Source organism: Rhinatrema bivittatum, chromosome 12 (assembly GCF_901001135.1).
Source record: "Rhinatrema bivittatum chromosome 12, aRhiBiv1.1, whole genome shotgun sequence".
Classification (NCBI taxonomy): Eukaryota; Metazoa; Chordata; class Amphibia; order Gymnophiona; family Rhinatrematidae; genus Rhinatrema; species Rhinatrema bivittatum.
Window position 1 is genome coordinate 39,694,246 of NC_042626.1, and position 22,958 is coordinate 39,717,203.

The 22,958-nt window shown below is 42.4% G+C and overlaps 2 protein-coding genes across 10 annotated transcripts in view; both read left to right on the top strand.

Moving 5' to 3' along the window:
* PRDM10 (PR/SET domain 10) overlaps positions 1 to 11,233 on the top strand; it is a 174,904-nt gene extending 163,671 nt beyond the window's left edge. For 4 of the 7 annotated variants that reach the window (XM_029572986.1, XM_029572989.1, XM_029572988.1 and 1 more), the window contains one exon: positions 4,938 to 5,141. In XM_029572986.1, coding sequence (XP_029428846.1) covers positions 4,938 to 5,141 — 204 coding nt within the window. Of the gene's footprint in view, positions 1 to 4,937; positions 7,165 to 10,807 lie in introns of those variants that run through there. The other 3 variants (XR_003852164.1, XR_003852165.1, XM_029572987.1) reach the window with 3 other exon arrangements.
* Positions 11,234 to 19,787: 8,554 nt separating this feature from the next.
* NFRKB (nuclear factor related to kappaB binding protein) overlaps positions 19,788 to 22,958 on the top strand; it is a 105,947-nt gene continuing 102,776 nt past the window's right edge. For all 3 annotated transcript variants that reach the window (XM_029572533.1, XM_029572534.1, XM_029572535.1), the window contains exon 1: positions 19,788 to 19,923. The gene's annotated coding sequence lies outside the window, so the exon portion shown is untranslated. The remainder of the gene's footprint in view (positions 19,924 to 22,958) is intronic.

Genomic DNA, 22,958 nt, shown 5'->3' on the forward strand with positions numbered 1-22,958 from the left:
GGCCTGGAGACGCTCCAGCAGCTAGCCTTCCATCAACCCCGGAGGGAGTCGCCAACGAGGTAAGGTGGGCGGAGCAGAGACTTTGGACAGCAACTGACACAACACTTGCATAGACATTAGATTTTCAGAGGCAGAAGGAGATATTATGCACTTATTCTCACTAATTTCTAAATCATTGTCACCATCAAGATTACTATAGCAAGGCCTACGCCTAGATATGCCAGATCCCATTTGCTTCATGGTGCCTTTGATATCTCACTGGCCCTGGTGCAAATTTTGCAAAATCCAGAGGATGTACAAGGAGATTCCATCCTGGTATCTGAAGAAGCTCCACCTCCAATGCCCAGGCAGAGAGCACATCAGCCTTGGGCCATGTGACAGAGTTGGTGAAAACTTTCTTTACCTCTCTGACAGATAAGGACAAGGAGGGTAACTTTCAACCTCTCTTTTCCAGGATATCAGATATCCTCTTGCAGGAAGGAGTTCCAGTAACCCATAACCAAATGGGTACTGCATCAGAACCCACATTAGGTAGTTCTAATTGGTATTCACTTGCAGTAGAGTCCAGCTAGTTGGAGGATGTACACCTGGAATAGACCTCTCCAAGGTGACCAAGGACACTTTCTCAGTCACTACTTCATCACTGGAGTCCTGGATTAATGTTTTCTCCCCTCTAGGATCTAAGGAAGGTTCCTTGAAAATACTCTCTGACCCCCTACTTGAATCTCCAGAACACTCGTCTCCACCTGAAAACCTCTCTTACCAAAGGTTTCTGGACAAGTTGGGTAAAGCGCTTAGATCTTCAAGGTCTTTGGCCTTCTCCAGATTTTAGTTACCCTGGCAAAGCCAGCAGCCATTCTAATTTCCCACTTTCTATTCTGCAAGTTACAAACAAGAATAATAATAGGGAGAATTCTATTTCTTGCACCTGTTAGGCTCCAGCTGCCTTCCCTGTGTAAGCAACTCACCTCTAATCCAAAGCGACTTCAGCATAGCCTCCAGCATGCTGTTTTAAGGACCCAGGATAGAACTTCCTATAGGCTTGGACTGCCTTTATAGGCCCCCTAGCCAGGACTTCCTGTGGCGCTGGATGATGATGTCACATCTTCCAGGGGTATATAAGGAAGCCTCTTGCAACCAGCCAGTGCCGGCAACAGGTATCCTGAGTAGCCTGCTTCTCAGTGTATGGTGCTTGTTCTTGGTCCTGCTTCTTGCCCCTGCCCCTGTATTCCAGCTTCTAGGTTGTCTGATGTCTGCTCCTTCTTCTGTCTCTTGTCTTCTTTGTGTCCTGAACCTGGTTCCTCTCCTGGCCTCCCTGTTTCTTTGGATTGACTTCTTGTCTGATCTTGGCTTGGCCCTGTACTTCTATAACTGCTTCTTGGGCCTGACCCTGGCTTTAGACCTGACTACTGTTTGCCTGCTGTCTGCCCAGACACTGGTTTGCTTCTTGGATTCTGCCTTCTGTTGCTGGCCCTGACCTTGGATTGTACCCTGGACTTCCTTGCATGCTGTCTGCCTTGACCTTGCTTGGACCTTGACATTCCCTCTTGCTTGCCCCTGGAACCCACCTAAATCCTGCTGGCTTTCTGCACCAAGGGCTCAACCTGTGGGAAAGATGGTTGGTATAGGTGAAGCTCCAGATAGTCCCACCTAGGCCCTTATGCCCATGGTCGGTGTAGGTCCCACAAGTTCACCCTTAAGGCTGAGTCAACTACACCATTGCACAGGTGTCCACAACCATTACAGTTTGCTGAGATCATGGACTGGCAGATTTCGCTGTGCTCCATGCCATTCCAGGAATGGTACAACGGATCCAACAACAGAATGTGTTGGACCGGATCACGGGAGTCTTGGAAATACTGGAAATTACTATGTTGCTAATTTTGTTAACTTCCCTAATTTCACATTGGATGGATGCTCTCTCCACCCAGTCTGCACTACCCATAGCATAGAAATATATAGAAACATAGAAATGATGGCAGAAGAAGACCAAACAGCCCATCCAGTCTACCCAGCAAGCTTTCACCCTTTTTTTTTTCTCATATTTATCTGTTACTCTTGGCCCTTAGTAACCTTTTGGTTCTATTTCCCTTCCACCCCTGCCATTAATGTAGAGAGCAGTGTTGGCTCCTGCACCCTCTGCTCTGCTGCTGTCTCAACTACCTCCCCTGCCCAGGTACCACAACAACCCTTGGGAACGTTGAGGATTCATTAACCAGTGCCATATGCACTTTACCTTGCAAACAGCTCTCTTCCCTACAGACATGGCCAAGATATCAATCATATTATCTCTGTTGGGAGGATCTGCCCTGGCCTGGGCCTCCCCATGTGGGAATGGGAAGACCCGAACCTAGAGAAGCTGGACAATTTTCTCCAAGACTTCCATCTCATTTTGAATGAACCAGGATGAGCATCTTCAGCCGCTTCTTACCTTCTGCAGATCCATCAAGGCTCTCAGATGGTGGGGGAGTATGCGGTCCAGTTCTGGACCTTAGCCACTGAACTGCAATGCTGTAATGATAGCTTGGTGGCTATCTTTCAACAAAGTTACTCGGAGACCATTAAGAATGAGCTGGCTGGGCAATAACTTCCCAAGTCGCTGGAAGACTTCATTAGGTTAGCCATTCACCTGGATCTGTTTCCAAGAGCATGCTAGGGAATGAGGACAGACCTACCATCCAGTACATCTGGCACCACACTTCTAGTGACCCATTTGTTCCTCCCAGAGCCTTGATCCTGCCTGACTCTCCTGAAGAACCTGTGCAGGTAGACCTCCTCAAAATCACACCAGAGGAGCTTGAGCGATAGAGAACACTGAACCTATACCTATATTGTGGAGGCTCTGGCCATCATGCAGCCCAGTGCCCCATCAAGCCAGGAAACTCCTGGGCCTAGGGATGGTAGGGGAGGCCACCCTGGGTCATCTCTCCACAGATCCTGTTACCAGTGTGTTTGGCCATGGGCAACACCGAGGCACACCTACAGGCCCTCCTGGATACGGGCAAGGCAGGAAATTTTGTCCTTCAGATATCTGTGGTTAAGCAGTACGACATCCCCATGGAACCTTTGAAGACAACCCTTGCTGTATCTTCAGTATCCATTGAATCCTTGCCAGGATGTATTACCCGGACCATGATTCCACTTCTCATGCATACTGGTTTCTCTATCAGGAAATCATCCACCCGTAATCCTCGGCCTATCCTGGCTGATCCGACACCAGCCACAGATTGACTGGGTGTCATTACACCTGGCAAAGTGAAGTACTACTTGCCATGAACAATGCATGACCAGAGGCCCAGTTCCTTCCCTTGAGCTCTGTTCACTCAATAATCTACTCTCCACAATGGAATCCGGATTGCATTTTCAGTAAATGCTCCAATGCAATCTTCAGCTTGAGTCTCCCTTAGTGTCATAGCTAATGCAGCCCTGCTTATTAATGGAGAAAGCAAGTTGCTTACAGTAAACTGACCTCTCCATAGAGAGCAGGATGAATTAGCCATGCTAAATACCTGCCTGCCTCTCTAGATAGTAAAGTACTTAGCTAGACTTAGCTTTAAAATGGACTGAGGGGGCTCATAAAGCAACACCTGTATGGGAATACCCACACATGCTCAGAAGGAGCTAAAAACATTGCTGTTTAAAATAGCATTTGAGACAGACCAAGCTTTTTGACAGAAACAGGGAGAATGTTTTAAAAGGTAGTGATGATTGTCTTAAACTGAAAATTAACCATATTTCTTCCTTATCTATAGTTGTATTGTTTTTAATTATAAATGTTAACTTCTGTGAACCGCCGTGATTTTACCACAGAACGACAGTGTATTAAATAAATAAATAAATAGAGAAAAATCTCTATAAGCATAGAGAGAAGGGTCTGTTCGGTGCTGTCAGATGATGTCATGTGTCATGGCTAATTCATCCTGGTGTCTATGAAGAATAACATTTATGGTAAGGAAACTTGCTGCTTCTCATGAGGGACTTTATCAAATGATTTCTGAAAATTCAGGTACACTAGATATTTACATGCTTACGTATACTTTGACAGAATTCTAGTAGCTTATTAACCGAGTTAGAAATATACAGTATGTATATAAAACTTAAGCACCAGTTAAAAAAAAAATCTTAGGAATCAGGGAAAATTTTTTCCTTACTTTTTTTCCTTGCTTTTTTTATGTTGCTAATTTACTTATTTTGTATGAATTTTTTTATTTTGCTTTTTTTTAGTTTAGTTCTTAAATTTTTTTTGCTTTTCCTTTATTTTCTGAATTTTAGGCACCATTTGTCAAATTTTAAGCACCCCAATACTTTTATGGCAAGTTTTTCCTCAAATTGTCTAGGCCTGCCTTATTACTGTTTTACATCTAATTTGCCAGTGCTATTGTTCGATTATATTTTCCTCATTAGATACCCAATGCTGAAAGAATGAATGCAACTTGACCCTTCCTTGTATTATGGATAGAACTAGACTGAAAGTATCTGCATAGCTGGGTTGCTAGTTCAGGGAGTAGCACAATATGCCGTTATGCAGGAAATAAAAAGCTGATGAAGAATATGGGGATTCAGGGCTTGACCATGCCGGCTAAGTGATTAGTAGATATTTGAACAGGGACATGACAGGCAACCCTGCAGCTCAGGAGTGGATGATCCGCTATCTGATTTAAGGATAGGAAGGGATTGGAAGCCCAGAATGTTATTGAGTGTGAAGCACAGCATCATGAGTGAAAATTAAAACTGACATCAGTGTCTCGGAGAGAGAATAGGGAAATTTCTTACTTGCAAATTCTATAAGGTTTACTCAAACAGGAGCTGAAGCAAATTTAGTTTAGAAAAATCTGAACCATTGAAAATTGATGCATTAAACCAAAATGCAATATATCCACAATGAGTACTGATGACATTGACTCTGACTCTGCTGTGTCTGATTTGTCTCCTGCCAGACTCATTATGTGATATCTGAAGGACAAAGTGACTTGGAAATGAATAAAAGCTCCTCATTATCAGAGGGGGTTCAAGTTGGTGTAGCTTCTTCTTCGGATGCCTTGGAGCAGCAGACAGCCAATCAACAACAAACAACGCAATATATCATCACTACAACGACTAACGGGAACGGAGGCAGTGAAGTCCACATTGCTAAACCATGAACAGCCTCCTATGGAGGCGCAAAGCATTCTTACCATCTTGCGATGGCTACAGCTCACGAAGCCCTCTAGACATCAGCACCTCCATGAGCTCGTCGAGGGATTCATGCAGTCATAAGAAAAGCAAGATGTAGGCACTCGCATGTTTCAGAGGTTCCGTGAGGGGGAATAAGGAGAAGGATCAATTACAAAAAAAAAAAAAGAAAAGATCTCCTGCCCCCCCCCCTAATCTTTTGGGAGGGGCATCCCAAAGTTTATGGAAAATGGGACAATGCAGAAGAGGGAAAATAACGCTAAATCCCTGCTGGCTCTGGATTTTAATTTTCTGGCATGTGGACGACTCTCTTATTTTTGATGGTACCTCATAAACCTCATTCACTGTGTTTGCAACCAGAGGCAAGAATGAGAAGAATTAGTCAATTTACAAACAATTCTTAAAACTGGCCATTGGCACAGCCTGCTCCTGCCAACATATAGCTCCCCAAAAAAGTGAAACAGAACATTTCGGTTTTACTCTGTGTATCCATACTGCAGATGCAGCTTTTTTACATTTTACAAATTCATACATATATATATCTCTATATATTCTTGATCCCCATAGATCTAGGGACTATAGGAGGTCTGCGCCACAAACCCATGAAGCTATGGTCAGACTTCTTGGGTGGAAGGAGCAGTAACAGAAGTGACTTATCAGTGGAACAAACTGGCAAAAAAAAAACAAAAAACCCCACATGGATCTGTGAAGTTTGCAGAACAGTTGAGCCATGCAAGTAATATGTTCTATTAATTTATTGTGTGCTATGAGTTTACATGTTGCCTTGAATGATGCAGGGGGGAAAAAACCCTTCCAATCTGATACCTGAAAGACATGGGAGCATAGAGGGCCTCGCCATTATTCCTCCCACCGTTAAATACAACCTAACATTCCTACTCCCGTCCCTTCATCCTGGGAGGGGTTCCCTTTTGCAGGTAACTGTGCCATGTTAATGTATAAGCGCTTCAAGTTGTTTAGTCAGTGAGGGACCAGTTTTCAATGACGGTTATACTGGGAAAGGGCAGAATGTCTTTATTTTGTCGTTTTGTCTTGCCTTTTCTATTCAGGCAGTTAGCTCTAACTCTGAACGTCAGGGCAGGAAGAAGTAACAGTAAGTGTACTGTATTTAGTAGAGAGCGCCTATAACTCTCTCCTCTCTTCCCTCCTCCAAGCACAAATATTCACAGACAATAATAAACTCTATTGATGTCTAAAACATTTTTCTTTTTTTTTTTTTTTAAACAAAACTAGACAAAAAAGCTTTAAAGAAATATCAGTTTTACATGACGATGTGTTGTAACTACTAGCTAATGCATTTATGGGTTTGGTTCCTAGCTTTAGGATTCAGGAAGCAATGGAACGATAATAAACCATTAACAATCTAGTGAAAGCTGTAAAGATACAGGTGGTTTAGGAGCAGGAACCAATATTAAGAAAAAAAAAGCACCAGCTTTAAAAGAAAGCTATAACCTTTGGGTATGAGTCAGTATTTCAAAAATGCATGACAATACAATGTGTCAATTAAAATCACTACTATGAAGTGTGCAAGTTCTTTAACCTCTCCACTTCGAATCCCCTTAATTTGTGGGAGCAGCCATGTTAGCAAGAGGCTCATCGATGACCTCACATACTCACTGGATCCAATTAATCCATGCCGTCTATATGTTACCTATAATGCCAAGCACACTGCACGAGCCAATCTGATGTAATCTTGCATGAGGAAATTGGTGATGCTGGTCAAATGATGGCTGCCTCCAGCAAGATAAAGGGAATTGTAGGGGAGCAGTTCAAGGAATTTAAAAAAAGAATAGTTTACCAGTAGGGCTTAGTTTTGGGGGGGGTTTCATTTAGCAAAGCTAGCAACCCTTTAGATGCTAGGAGCTTCTGCAGGACACCAGTTTTCATGGTTTTTAAATCACTCCTAAAAAAAAAAAAATACATGCAATTCACAAGTTAGGCCTGGAAAAATACTGGGCACCAAGTTGCCTTAGCCTGATGTCATCGCAGGCCCCACCTCAAATAGAAACAATGGTGGACTGCATGGAGCATAAGCCACAACCTAGAGCATCTTCCTGCCACTGGGTCACCCAGAGGAATTGCTAGAGCTGTCACCAGGTCACATGAGGCAGTGCCAGATCTACAGTCTGTCAGCAGGCCACATTGAGGAGAGGCTGGCAAGGGAGAGACTAGAGGGAAGACAAATTAAAGTGCAATAAGAGAGTAAAAGAATAGCCGGAAAAAAAAAATGTAAATATAAGCAAAACAATTTCCCCCCGATGCCTAAAAGTTTTAGCTAGTGCCCAAGTTTTCAAAATCTTTTTCAGCCCCATCAAGTACCATTTCACAGTAACATTTTTATATGATATTTGCTAGTTTCTGCTTTTTAAATATTGTTCAGTACATGGAAAAGTACTGCTTTGTTTCTGGAGTGATACTTGGATGATTATGAGCCGTATATTATGGAAGCTTGTTACCAAATGAGTTTTGTTTCTTTAACCTAAACAACATTCCATAATCCTCTGCCAAGAAGTGAAGGACCATCTACTGACCGCACAAACTCATTAATAAAAAAAAAGAGAGAGAAAGCATCCTGATAGGACAGTAAATACAAATGGATAGGCATTTAACCAAAATGCAATAAAGAACTGCTGGGAACCCTACCCTAAGGCTGCTGGTGTAGCTGTCGTCCTGGGTCTTCCAGTACACGTTTTGCTTACCGTAGCTTTTTGCTTCATTTCTGCTCAGTGAAAATGGCTCATGGGTATCAAGCTGTACTGCATTTTCTTAAAAGTAACATTATTACCACCAGTTTTGATGATATTTAACCTGGGAGGGGCTGTGTTGCTTTTCTGCAATTTTTTTGCAAAAATAAAAGTATGAGTTATGCTCTAAAAGGTAGATTTTAAAAGGGCGGCGTGTGTGCCCATAAATGCACGTATCTCACCATGCACAGAAATACGTGCTATTTTATAACCTACACACAGAGGTTATAAAATACTCTTCACGCGCGCATGTCTACATGCTGTATGCACGTATCTTAAGTGCACCACTTTGCTACAGCTCTGTTAAGAGCAGGAGTCTGGTGAACATCGGGGGGGGGGGGGGGGACGACACTCTGATGCTCTATATATGGACCATTGTAAGGGGGCAGTTTGATTCGGGGTGAGTTTTCGGGAAGTGGGTTGGGGTTGTCACAGACACATTCTGAGGTATTCATTGCAAAATACCTCTGCATGTGTCAGTGACAACCCCAACCCACTTCCCGAAAACTCACCCCGAATCAAACTGCCCCCCTTACAATGATCTATATAGTATCAGAGTGTCCCCCCACAATGTTCACCGGACTCCTGCGCCTGGCTGAGAAAAATTTGGAGTTACGCACGTCAGTGTTGGTCCCACCTTGGAACACCCTCCCCTACGTTTTCTGGGTGCGCATCAATGTGCGCGTGCCCTTCCTGGCTATCTAAAATTCGGGTAGCTCCCACACGGCCCACTTATGTGAGTATGTGGCTGTTTTTGCACGCTCAAGGCTTTTAAAATCTACCTTTTAGATTTGTACTTTAGGGAATGAGGATAGAAAAGGGATGGCAAAATGCAGGGATTCATATTTTGTACATTTCAGGATGGCAGGCCGCTGACTTGGTCTGTTGCCTATTGGGATGGCCTGGCTCCAGGTCAGTAAGAACATGCTGAGCCATTCCTGGTTATCTTCACATGTACAAACTGCTAGTTTTGATTGCCCTACTAAAATGAAGTCAAGTCCATAAAGAAATACATATATTTATGCGGTGAAATTCTAAACTGAAAACCAGGCCTAGCACAAACTTGCTCTGCTGACCTGTAACTTGATCTGATAAATCCTAGTGTTTCTGGTGAAAGGATTTTTTTTTTTTTTTATATTTATCTGTTGTGATCTAGTCCTTAGTTACACAGTGTTATGATGTACAGGATAATAGAATGCAGTTGACACATTTTTGTTTACTTCTAAACAAAGTGTCTATACAGCTCCCAAAAAAGAGTAGACTTACATTTTTTTTTTCTTATAAAAACTGACTTCCAAAAATTGTTCCTTATATTATTAATGGCATGGTTCCCAAGAACTTGACACAAATTTGAAATCTGAGTATAATTTTTTATTTCTGAAACATAGAATTTAACTTAACTTCTCATGCAGTGTTCCTGTTTTCTGAGCTTTCAGGCCACTGGCTTTTTGATGTGATCAATTTAACAGGAATCCCTCTAAGACTTGGTGGCCATGTCCTCAAAACAGATCCATGTTTGTGGCTTTTGGGTGATCACCTGGTCACAGAACTGGTAGACCTATCTTTAAAGCCTGCCAACACAGTGGCTACTAAGTATGCAAGCCAAATCAGTTTCTAATGTTAGCCATTGGTCACCCACTTGGATTTCTAACATCTGAAATGTGATTTCAGAAAGAGAGAAAAGCTGTTAGAGTGACATTAACATTTTAATTGTTTTATGAATGGAATTTAAACCTTTGAGGGTAGTTTTCAGTGAGCTGATAGTGCTTGCAGGCCTGCAGCTACTTTTTACCCATGGGCCTGCAAGCCAATTTTTAAAAGGAAACTCCCCACAGAGTTTCCCTTTAAAAATAATTTTTGCATGGTGGCAGAAGTATTTGCAGAGTTTGCAGGTGCAAACTCTCCACTGAAGTATGTGCAGGGATTTAAACATAAACTCCTTGTATGTATCTCGGCCCCATCCCTGCTCCACCCGAATGAAGAATTTTTTTATAAACTGCACCCTCATGAGACTAAAAAGTGGTGGTCTTGACCTCAGAAAATTCTAAATGCTATACATTTTAAAATTTTTATAATAAAAAAAAAAGCAAACAAGCATTTATAATAAGATTAATTCCCTTTCTGTATAATATCATAAAACTGCTGTCCTTGCACTCTAGTAGATCTTCCTATGGTGTCACAATAAATATTAATATGGTTGGATGACCATATAGCCCCATGTCAAAAGCGACAGACTGGGCCATCCTGGTTTTACCCCCATTGCATGCATTGAGCCAAAGTTATACTTTCCTTAAGAAAAGCAGGACTATATCCTTGTATATGCAATAGGAGTAAAGCCATGACTAGATCACTCTCTCTTTAGACATGGGGGCTATGTGGTCCCCTCTCTGTTACTGGGATTACAGTCCCATTATTATTGGATAACCAATAGTAGAAGCAATGCTTCTGAAAATGCAGAAGTCTTTTAAAGCTTTTGTTTCTAGTTTTTGGAATAATATTTTTTCTAGATTGTTGACCTGTTTGAAATGCACAGCCAAATCTAAGGTTTCAAAAAGAATGGGGAAAGTTGACTCAAATGTACTGACATAAATAGAAACAAGGGAAAAAGTCCCAGTCCACAAGAGGATGAGACCTCTGCTAATGTTCAAATATTGCTTTAGAGGAAGATTTTCCTTATAAATACACAGTAAATGTGGCTGAACTTGGCTCATTTCTAGGTTCAACTCAGTTAAGGAGTTTCAATGAATAAAAAGCTTTGGTCTCACAGCAAGCCACTAATAAACAATAGCCAAATATTGTGAAGTGTTGACTGAATGTCTGTGAAGGAATATTATATTCTGGTGGTCCATATTTTGTCTCCTTTTCCCCCCAAGAATGTGTCAGATTTCCAAAGGATATAGGATTATGCACTTATTCCAAGCCTGTGTTCCTGTTACGGCACAATTCTGGGGAGCAGAAATCAAGAGAAAAAGACAGCTTAAGATGTCCAGCAGGATCCAAATCATCCGCAGCTCCACTGCAGCAATCTCAATATTTCTCAATGTTCTTCAGAGTATAGCAGAGGTTACATGTCTTCGAAGAGCCTGGAACTATATCTAGATTTTTTTATTTAATGCTGAAACTGACATTTATGTTGCATCCTTTTTATCTTGTTTTGTTACTTAAGTGTGTATGTTCAATATTGTACATTTCTGTGACTGTTCTAGTGTCAATAGTCCTGTGCTACCTGGCAAATGTAAAAATGAATAAATATACTTTTTCTAAAGAATGATCACTATCATTAATTTTAAAAGTGTAAAAATAAAAGTTGGCAAACAAGTTGTAGGTGATGCCCTTGTACTGCACTAACTTATTTGTGGCTTGCTTTCAAGAGCTACACTAGTCAGAAATGTGTATTATGATAATTCAATAAAAAGACATTGCCTACAACTTCTTTATCAACCTTTATTTTAACATAGCAAAACATGTAATTTGATAGCCATATAAATCTGTTTCCTAGCATGTAGACAGATGGACTCAGGACCAGTGGGTTTATGCTCCCCTGTCAGCAGATGGAGCAAGCTGACTTCACAGTATATATAGCCCTGCAATGACCCCAGCCTGCCAGTATTCTCCGTCTCCAGCAAATGGTGGATGTGCATCTCCCTTTGAGGATTGCTTCGTACTTTCTGGAAGGAGAAATTTAAAATTCAGAAAAAGAAAGCCCCGCACTCCTGCGGTGATACCTAAAGGTTCCCTCCCCTGTTGAGAATTCCTCAGGTGATTTTTTTTTTTTAATTCTTTATAATTTTTCAATTTACAAATCATCAAGAATTACATCTCACACAAAGTTTTGATTCATTCAATTCAATTACAAAATTTTTCAAAAGGAAACTCACATTTATATAATCGAAATCATGTTTGTTATACAGCAAAAGTTAGGGCAAAGAGACAAAGATATAGATAAAGAGACATTTATCCAGAAATATTACAAGGATAGACATTAACATAGCTTACAACTGGCATTTTTAATTAGAAGCCTGCTCATTTGGAAGCAAAGGTGACGATGTAACAGGCAACTGAGCTTTCAAAAACTGTTGAAGTTGTTCTTTTTGAAAAAAAACAAATTTGTTCTCTTAATTTCACAACGACATGGATACGGCAAAAAGAATGAAAATGCTAAAGACGTAACCTTTTGTCTTAAGGATAAAAATTCTCTTCGTTTAGTCCTGGTAACTGGGGCCAGATCTGGATAAATTTTAATTGGTTGGCCATGAAATGTAACCGGATATTTTTGAAAATACTTTTGCATTAATTTATTAATATCTTGTAACGATATAAGTGAAACCATCAAGGTATTTCTATCTAAGACATCTGAACTTGAGCTTTCCAAAAAGCTTATTAAATTTGCGGGTATTGAAACTTGTGGGGCAGAAGCCCTTTTAGTTAAAAAGAAACGTGTTTACTGAGGGAATGTCTTCATCCGAGAATGCTAATACATCCTTAAGAAATTTCTTTAAAGAAAGAAAAGAAATTTCCCCCGCCACTTTAGGAAAATGTAATATTCTAATGTTTAGATGTCTTATATGGTTTTCAATTGTTTCAAGACGCCTTGAACAAGCAAGCTGGTTTTTAACAACAATAGCATTTAATTTTTTAAAAGATTTAATACTTTTTTCATTCTCCCCAACTCTATGCGAAATATCATTACACTGTTGTTGGATATCATTTATCTTTCTTTAGAAATTAGAAGAAACCTGATCAATCTTTTTTTCAAGTCTGTTTATGGCCACACTCATCCCTGTCACAGCGTCCTATATTGTTTCAAGAGTTACCGTCTCCGGCTGCATTGTAACACGCAGTAGTTCTTCTGGTTGTCTAGAGGCATTGGGTTCCTGGCTCTCTCAGATGTTTCACCACTCTCTATGGCTCCTCCCGCCTACTCCACAGAATCCCTTCCATCCAACATAGTTCCGGTGAGAGCTCCCACTTGCCCTGTCACACCTACCAGTTCTTGGGGGAGCGACTGGGCTGCATCGTCATCGGAGCTGCGCTGGGCGGGAGGCAGTCGATGGTCATGGGAGGCAGTCAGGGATGCTTCATACAGGGTGGCCTCCCGTTCTCCTTCCCAGGAGCCACCAACGGAGGCACCAGCTCCCTCACGTTCCAATTGTGTGAGAAAGCCATCAATTTTGAGCTGTGTTAAGGAGGGTAAGGGTTCAGTGGGAAAAACCCTAATTTTCCCCTTTCCTTTTGGTAGGCATATCAATTTTTTTTCTTATAAACTTCCGACAACTCTGGTGCTTTCTAACTCGCTTGTTGTTTCTTGTCTCTTATCCCAGAGATATATTCAGAAACAAAGTAATAAGGCAAATTCTGTCAAATCCGGGTGAAGCTGGGCAAAGCTGCACGCCCCTTAGGCAAGCGCGGCTTTGGCGGCGCGCCGGAGTGCAGATTTTAAACGCTCCTGGCCCCTCCCTCTGATGTCAGGAACTCAGCGTTCAGGTCCAGTGAGGTGAGGGTAATTTGCTTATTCATATAGCAGGAAATAGACCCTCCGGTTGCCCAAAGAGTCCAAAAAGTAATTCCTCTCCCGTTGCCCCCTCCTAAGATGATTTTCGTGATCCCTCAGAGGTGTGCCTTGGTCCAGTAGCTGGGTTTCCAGGTATGGACTTAGCTGCTAGTTCAACTTAAACGTAGCGGGTGCAGGAAGCCAAGCGCGGGGGTCCTCTCCCCTTGCAGCTGGAGACAGTCTCTGTACTCAGCTGGTAAGCGCTGAGCTCTGGTAAGGTTTAAATAAAAAAAGAGAAGCTTACCTTTGAATCAGAGACAGAAGGGCTTCAGGACTTCCTTCAATCTCCGTGCTCGGCACACCGTACCAACATTTGTTCCTGCTCCCATTGGAGTTGGGGAACCGAGCAGCCTGGCGGGTTAAGTGGCACTTGGTGGACTAGGCCTCGCACTTAGGCTACCGAGTGGTAGGCTGCAACGGCTGTTTTCGCACACTCCTGTGCCTACTCTACTACCCTCTACAAGCCAACGATGTGCGCAGTGCATCGGCTCTGCGCATGATTTGTGTGTTCGGTTTTTGGGCATGATTTTTACGCGCACACATTTTTCACTGTTCCCGCACTTAGCTTGGCACACAAGTTGTGCGTGCACCTTCCCACGCTTTCTTTTAAGCGCTTATTTTTTGTGCGCATTCTCCTTTAAGCGCGAGCCGTTCCAACATACATTTACTGCTGTGATGGCGCCGGTAAGCAAGAAGCCTAAGCATCTTCCTGACCTGGTTTCTAATCTGTGTCAGCGCCACACAGACGCTCAGGAAGAGTTGTCTTTCTCGGATTTTGCTAAGCCTGGCTCTTCCCATTCTGATGATGGGTTGGTCATGGCCTTGACTGAAGGGACACCAGATCTTGGTTCTCCCTTGACTGGTTCCTTCGCTGGAGAGGGCAGTTCTGTGGGACCAGCTCCAGTTCCTTCTGGGCTTGGTCTGGACCTGGCAGCTTTTTCTTGGGTTGAATTTTTCAAGACTTAAGTCCTTCTGCTACTTTTTGTGCACCATCTTTTTAAATGTCTGTTAGGGAAGAAGCAGCTCCCAAGCTGCCAACAGCACAGGCCGCACATATACCCAAAGCCTGCAGTTTTCCTTTGCGATTGCTGCAGGCCAAGCACCTCTTCTCACACTCAGCAGGCACTCGTGTTTCCAATGCACTGCCTCAAACACCGAAAAGAAAACTTTGCGGCTCTGTCTGCATGCCACAATCTGCCCTTAATCACACACTGCCAGTAGGGCCCACTGAAGTTGCTTATGCTCCCCACAGCTGGCAGATGATTACTTCCCACTTCTTTTTTTTTTTAACTTTTTTTTTAAAGTGACCAACTTCCCAAAAGCAACAAAAAGCAACTGCTTAGCAATAATAAAGGAATAATAAAAACCAGTTCACTTTAGCAGAGACTGCGGGGGGAGTCAGAATCCTTCAGCAACTGAGAGTCAGCAGAGGCTTGGGAGTGAGGAGGCCAGCATCACTGGTTATCAAACCCTTCTCTAGGAGAGGGTCCAGACTACCAGAGGTCACTGATCCCCCTACTTCTACCAGGGGAATGATCTGAGAATTAGAACTTAACATCCCGGGAGCTATTTAGTTTTCAAGTCTGACTGCAGGTTTTGCACTGCTACCATCTGCTGGAGACAGAATACTGAGTGGAGATGGCACAGTAACTTAGGTACCATCTGCTGGTAGGGGATAAAAACGAATTTGTTCTGGACTGGTCTAGGGGACAATAAGGAATGGTTTATATCTCTCCTTTTATACAATTCTTCCACAATAGAGTGGTGCTCCTCACCCACCCACTTTCTCCCAAAGGTGGGGTCACTTTTTCTTATAAATCAAACCAGCAAGATACCCATGTTCTTTCTGAAGCCACATGCGCATGAAAGTGAAAAAGCCCTTCATTCCTTAGACTGTAAAGGAACCTTGGCTTCCTACCATAAGAGAACTCAGCTACATCATCAGACCTAACAACCATTCATCTTTTACAATCCTAACCAAGTGAGCATAACAGTTGCCAGGCATACATTGTCCTATTGGCTAGCAGATGCTATCACACATTGTTATATGCCACCAGGCTTCCAGATTACAGACTCAAGGCTCATAAAGTGACAACCCTGGCTGCATCAGTGGCTCATCTGGAAGCGGTTCCTATTGAAAACATCTGCAAAGCTGCTACTTGGTCATCATTGCACACCTTCATGTCCCATTACTGTCTGAACAATCTATTAAAAAACTGACTAATTTGGACAAGCAATTTTGTGTAGCCCAGGGCTTCCCAAACCTGTTCTGGGACCCCACAGCTAGTTGGATTTTCAGGATATTCACAATAAATATGATTAAGATAAATGTGCATATCACGGAGACAGTATATTCAAATTTATGGCATGCATATTCATTGTGGATATCCTGAAAACCCAACTGGCTGTGGGGTCCCTAGGATAGGTTTGGGTCTAACCTGTTCACCCAGTAGTCTACACTCTAAGGTTGCTCTTTCAGTAATCACTCTGCTGCAGCCCTCATTTTGGGACTCCACAGGTGTCATGGCTAATTCAGCAGTTGCATATTGACAGAGAAAGCAAGTTTGATTACAGTAAACTGTGTTCTCCATAGAGAGCAGGAGGAATTAGCTATGCTAAATACCTGTCCATCTCCCTGGAGCATGGACTACCTAGCTAGATTTAGCTCTAAAATCAACTGAGGAGCTCCAAGGCAAACACTGCACATAATCAGTGGAGCAAAAGTTCTAAGGGCTAAGGGGGTCATTTATCAAAATGTGCTGAGGCTTTTTTGCATGCTTTAAGGGCTTATTGCATGTGAAAATGTGTTTAACACATGTGATAGCACCATATTGTATGGTGTGATGCAAATTTGGAAAATAGGAGTTGGTGGGTGGGCTGGGTTAGTCTGTCTGCAAAGAACTATTGCACAGACTTAATGCTGATTTTAACTACACCTTTTTGGATGGTGTTAAGCTGTTACCAGAGCCTCGGGAGAGAGAGACTGGCCATAATGTAATCTCCCTAGATAGGTATTTGTATCCCTATGGTAGGCTTACCTAGTAACTCGAGGTGAGGTTTAGGTATTAGTGTAGGGGGTTTGGGGCCACTTTGACATTCAAAGTGAGACGTACGAACAGAACAGTGGTCTCTTGTGAAGATTTGATGATCTTCGGAGTGAGGAAACTCACTCCAAGATGAGATTTGGGCAATGTTCTCTCCACCTAGCTTGATGTTACCCAGGTAGAGAGTCCATCAAGCTAGATTGAGAGAACATTGCCCAAATCTCATCTTGGAGTGAGTTTCCTCACTCCGAAGATCATCAAATCTTCACAAGAGACCACTGTTCTGTTTGTACGTCTCACTTTGAATGTCAAAGTGGCCCCTAACCCGCCACACTAATACCTAAATCTCACCTCGAGTTACTAGGTAGGCCTACCATAGGGATACAAATACCTATCTAGGGAGATGACACTATGGCCAGGCAGGCACTCTCTCACTCTCCCCACTGGTTGTATGCAGGAATTACAACAGGTCTGGCACCTATCGTAAAGTCTGATGATGTTATCACAATTTACACTAACTTAGCTCTTCACATAGGTAATTAGCATAAAGTGTGATAAACTGAATATTTGCATAAACCACACCCCTTTTGCTATCACATGCAATACTTACCACATTTTGATAAATCTAGGACCAAGAGAGAAGGGTCTGTTTGGCACCATCGGATGACATCACCCACATGTCCTGGCTAATTCACTCTGCTGTCTATGTTGAACACTGTTTATTATAAACATTGTTTACCAGAAATGTAAGTTTGCATACCATAAACAAACTTGCATTACTTTGCTCCCAGCAATGTTTTTCTGTGGTCCATGGGGTGGGGGGTACAAGTTATTGAGATTGAAGGGGGGGGGGGCAACAAGGAAGCTTTTGTAGAAAAACTACAAAATGCAGAAGGAAGGTGTGGGGGTGATCTGTGACAACCCCCAACCAAAATGTTACTTTAGTGGTGTTATGTTGGCACTGCTCAACCCAGTCGGGAAAATTTAAACATACTGGGGAGGAAGAGTGGGAATCAGACCACAGGCCCGCAAAGGTCTTTTTTTTTTTTTTTTAGGTATTAAATTGCTATTTAATCCAGCTATCTTTGAAGATAGGTTAATTGGCACGTTATCCACTCTCACAAGGCCAGATAACTTAAAACCCTAAATGGTTATATTCAAACATAGGTGGTTGGGATTTTAAGTTATTCAGCTACATGTGGCTGGATAACTTTTGGTGAGTATATTCAGCAGGACATTTATCGCACTCAATAGCTGAGACGAGTTATCCAGCTAATTTTTCCACTCACCTGCTTACTGAATATGGACCTCCTGGTTATTTGTAGCGCACTCTCAGTCAGAATCTGGATAGTTCCACTTTTGCTAGCTACCACCCATATTGACAGTTTCTATCTACTGATGTTCTCCACACTTACTGCTTAACCTATATTTAGTGTAATATCTATAATTTTGATAAGTTAAACTGAACCAAAGTATAACATTTTTTTTAAATTTAAACTGTCTTGTAATTTAAAAACATGCATGTCTGCCTTAAGTAGAATATTTTAATTGCAATTTATTTTGCTGATGACTGTACCTATACTCAATGTAATTCCCTAATTTTGTCAAAACACACTTTGAACTCGGCTGCTGGAAAAGTGTGATATAAATTAAACAATGATGCACAAAAAGCAAGTTTCTTTCTCACCCTCCACAGTTCTCCTGTCTTTCCACATCATGATGTAAAAGGGTATTCACAGCATACTTTTACTTTTGAACATTACAGACCACAGTATACTTTGAAGTGCCAAAAAGCAGAATATAGAAATTGAAATAAATACATATACCAAGTATCTGTCACGTATATGGGCCTTCTTTTTGTGGCTGAAGAAGCTTTCCCATGATAGCTGATGTTTTATACTGGAGGCTTGAATCAATTAAGTAAAATGGTTGTTGATGACCTTCTTTGGGTATTCTGCTAGGTTTAAGAAAAGGTGTTTATAAGACAGTATCCCTGCAATAAAATGGCATCAACAGTGGGGTAGGTGAGCTAAGTTCTTTATGAAATATACTAACATAGTATTGACAGCAGAAAAAGACCAAATGGTCCATCTGGTCTGCCCAGCAGGTTTCCTATGGTAGTAACTGCCTGTCTATGCAGGTTAACCCATGTTTCTGTTAAGGATAGTAACTGCTGCTCCCTGCAGGTTTTTTTACTGGGTGAGGAGCCTTCCTGAAAATTCAGATAATGCTGCTTGATCAGTTTTGCTTTTGAACTTGGCAGTAGAAGCAGTCCTGTATTGTTTTCCCATATGTATGCTATCAGTACTGCAGAACATAAAAGTCAGGGCCCAAGTTGGTAATCCTTTGAATCCAATTTCACTTTCCTCCCCCACGTCATCCAAGCAGAGAGGGAGGCTTTCGTAGAAAGATAGTAGGTATAGAATTTTAATCCAAGGTAAAGATATCAGTCGTGCTGCTCTCGTGATTGTCTTTACTATTTTCGTGCTCCATGTTCCATGTAAACCGCCTTCCCGGCGATAGTTATCTCTGTTAATTGTGAACCGGAGTGATATGTATTGTATACAGGAACTTCCGGTATATAAAAACCAAAAATAAATAAATAAATAAATAAATAATGCAATTAAAGCCTCAACTTTTAATTAATTATAATGCATGAAGTAGTGGCCATACCACAGATACATTTTGAGTCCACCTTTCCCACATCTTCAACTCTCTCTATAGGACAATATATCGACTTCTCTTTTCTTCACCCTCGCCAAGGTTTAATACAAGTCGGAAAAAAAAAACCTGGTGACAATATAGGATAACCAACTTATTTCTGCACCTCAGCTAAAGCATACTGTGTATGATTCTGGAGGCTGCTCTCACCCCCACAAAAAATGAAAGTTCAAAGAAGGGCTACTAAACGTTGCAGTAGGTGCACCATAAAAGCTATGAGAAGATGCTTAAGGATTTAAATATATATACCTAGAAATGAAGAGAAATACAGAAACACCCAAATACTTCACAAATTATGAATAACAGACAGGTCATGATATAAAACTGAAGTTAAACTCGGAAAAAGGGTGATGAATGCATAGAACCTCAATTAAAGTGGTGGAGCAAACTTCGTGGCTGGTAGGCATAATGGATCAATGGGAGAGCAATCGGACGAGCTCTACGATATCACAGTCTAGTTGAGCCTCGGTATCTTCACAAGCCCTCACGTTCTCTTATGCGCCTAAAGACGTTCACGACCCCAGCCCACGTGGCGTACTACTTCGTGTGTTGTGCAATTACGTGCCCCATGTCACTTCCTGTTTCCCTTAGACCGGAAGATAGCGATGGCAGGAACCATAGAGATGGAGCTCCGAAGGAGGCCTGGTGGATGCGGCTGGGGTAGCGGCTGAAGGTCAGGGAACGCCGGTTAAAGCTTTGTTACAGAGAAACTCGAGTGTTCGCTTAGGACGCTGAACGCTGGGAACGTGCGGTTACAGTCCGACATCTCCTGGGAGAGGGAAGAGGGGAAGGAGCTATGCCTACTCGAGACCCCGCTGGGGTTACGGTGCCAGTCCACGATCCCTTAGGAGCGGAGGCAGTGTTAGTTTGTGAGCCCTAAGGGGCTGGGGGAGGAGGCAGTACCAGCCTCTGTTCCCTCAATAGTGGGGTCTTTAATGCCAGCCTGTGACTGCCTCCGAAGTGTTTTGGCAGCGAGGTCTGCATGCACGGTTTTTAATCTGCCAGGAACTGGGCGAGGGAGCCAGCCAAGAGCTGGATCTAGAAGAATATTTTTCTGCCTGCTTTCATCTCTACGAAGTGGAGGAGTAGCAGGTTAAGAACCAGGGAAGCCAGGGCTCAGATTCTGCTGCTGCTCCTTGCCTCAGGTTCTATCATTCTGTAAGCCCTTTAGGGAAGGGAAATACCAACTGTACCTGAATGCAGTTCTCATTGAGTTACCAATGAAAAGGTGTGGGCTAAATCTAGATAAATAGAAGTAATGCAAAAGCTACCTTTTGCAACATTGTATTAAGGTGATTGGACAGATTCTGCCAGGAACTTGTGACCTGTATTGGCCACTATTGGAAACAGGATACTGGGCTTGATGGAACTTTGGTCCAACCCAGTATGGCAAATCTTATGTTCTTATGAGATAACTAATATAAGTGGGCATGGCTAGAAAAAACCCAGATGCCTAAAATTTGGTGTTTGGCTGGGAAGGAGCAGATTCATCCTGGGCCAGAAAGAGTAGCCGTTGCCTGGGGAAGAGCCTTAGCAACTGCAGGCTAGAAGGAACAGCAATGGCCACCTGGTTGAGGAGGAAGGACCAGAAGGAGCAGGGCTGGCTGGAACTAGCCTCTGGGGTCAGGAGCAACTGATTGGCTACAGAAAAAGTAGAGACAGGCTAGAGAGAAGGGAAAAACTGGGATGGTATGGGAAGAACAAAAGGAAAAAATAAGCCAAAAAAATCCATTTAACATAATAGCTATCTCAATACCATCTTCTGGGTTCAATGTAGCCTTTTTCCTTTCTTTACTTATAGAAACAGGAAGAATAGGCCAGTGGATGCACAGTTCTACACATGCTTTAACACTCATTAATCGCTCACTCCCACTGGGTAGCAAAACTGGACTTGGAGCACAAGTTTTGGGGGTAAAGTCTGAGGAAGGGAAAGTGATATACCAGCCAGGAGGATGACATAGAAACATAGAAATGACGGCAGAAGAAGACCAAATGGCCCATCCAGTCTGCCCAGCAAGCTTTCGTACTTATTTTTCTCATACTTATCTGTTACTCTGACTGCTGAGGTTAGGGCCCTTATTGGTAACTTTTTGGTGACCTGATTGGATGAACTCCTTCCCCTTACTAGAGTGATTTATAATGTAATTTTAATACCTCTTTGTATGCAGTCTTAAAAATTGTCACCACTATGTATTAGAGGACAGACACTGTAGACCAAACATTTGTGCCGTGTTTTGCTGTGGTGCTTTTCAGACTGTCCCCTTATCCCTGAGTGTGATCAACAACAGTTACATGCATTAGCTAGAATAATCCCCAGATGGTGCCAGAAAAGTTTTTGTTGTTTTATTATACAGTTTCTGAATATTAGGCTTTAGGATTTGATAACTTGTGAGTTTTAATTCTCCTAAGCAAATCTTGGCCTTCCATCAGTAGTGTAATAGAATTCTGATAATCTGAGGATTCATATTTGATCACTGTGCAGCTTGGCAAGTTAGCTTGGATACACTTATCCAGTTAACTTAGTTGGGATGCCGCACACTGAACATACCCAGGTATCTTAAAGTTAGCTGGTTAAGTTTATCCAGCTAACTTAGGATAGCCCTGTGGCCCCACCTGAGTTAACCGGATACGTTATCTGGTTAATTTATCTGGCTAACTCTGAGTTATCTGGATAACTTATCCGGCTAACTCTGGTGGAACCACAGGGCTGTCCTAAGTTAGCCGGATAAACTTAACCAGCTAACTTTAAGATAGCTGGGTTTATTCAGCGCCACTGAATATCCCAACTAACAGGGTTATTTATCAAATCACATTAGGGCGTTATTGCAGGCCCTAATGCCCACGATAAAACCATAACGCATGTGATAAATAACACATCGCGAGATACATATGTTAATTTAAAAAATGTAGTGAAGTGAGAGGAGTTTGGGAGGAGTTTATGAAAATGAAGGGTGCTTAATGTTGCATGCAATAAGGTAATGCAAAGGGATTTAACGCCGGAAATAACTACACCTTTTATCCAGGCGTTATGCCTGCGATAGCTGTGCATTATGGCCGAATTGGGATTTGCGATAAATATCGCGAATCTTGTTTTGGGGAGAAGAGAGTGAATCTGTGGGGAGGCACACACATTAATCAACTTTTTATATCACTGTAAGAGGGGGCATTATGAACACGGGGTGATGTTTTAGTGGTGTGCTAGGTTTTGGGGGACAGTTTTACATGCACAGTCAGAGACACGATCAGCACAGTAGACATCAGTGAAGATTTGAGGTGATTTGGAGTGATAAAAGGTATAAAAAGATGAGATTTGTACAATGTACTCTCTACGTAGCTGCTATCATTCGGGCCGATTCAGTAAAGTCCGCGGGAGAGCACAGGCCACTTGCCTGTGTGCGCGATTCTGTATTTAAATGAGGCCCGGTGGTAGAAACAGGCCTCCTTTTGGCCCGGAGCGGCGGCTGTCAGCGGGTTTGACAGCCGACGCTCAATTTAGCCAGCGTCTGTTCTCGAGCCCGCTGACAGCCATGGGCTCGGAAACTGGACACCGGCAAAATTGAGCGTCCGGTTTTCGACCCGACAACCGCAGGTCGACTTCAAATTTTTTATTTATTTATTTTTTGCCCATCGGGACCTCCGACTTAATATCGCCATGATATTAAGTCGGAGGGTGCACAGAAAAGCAGTTTTTATTTATTATTTATTTTA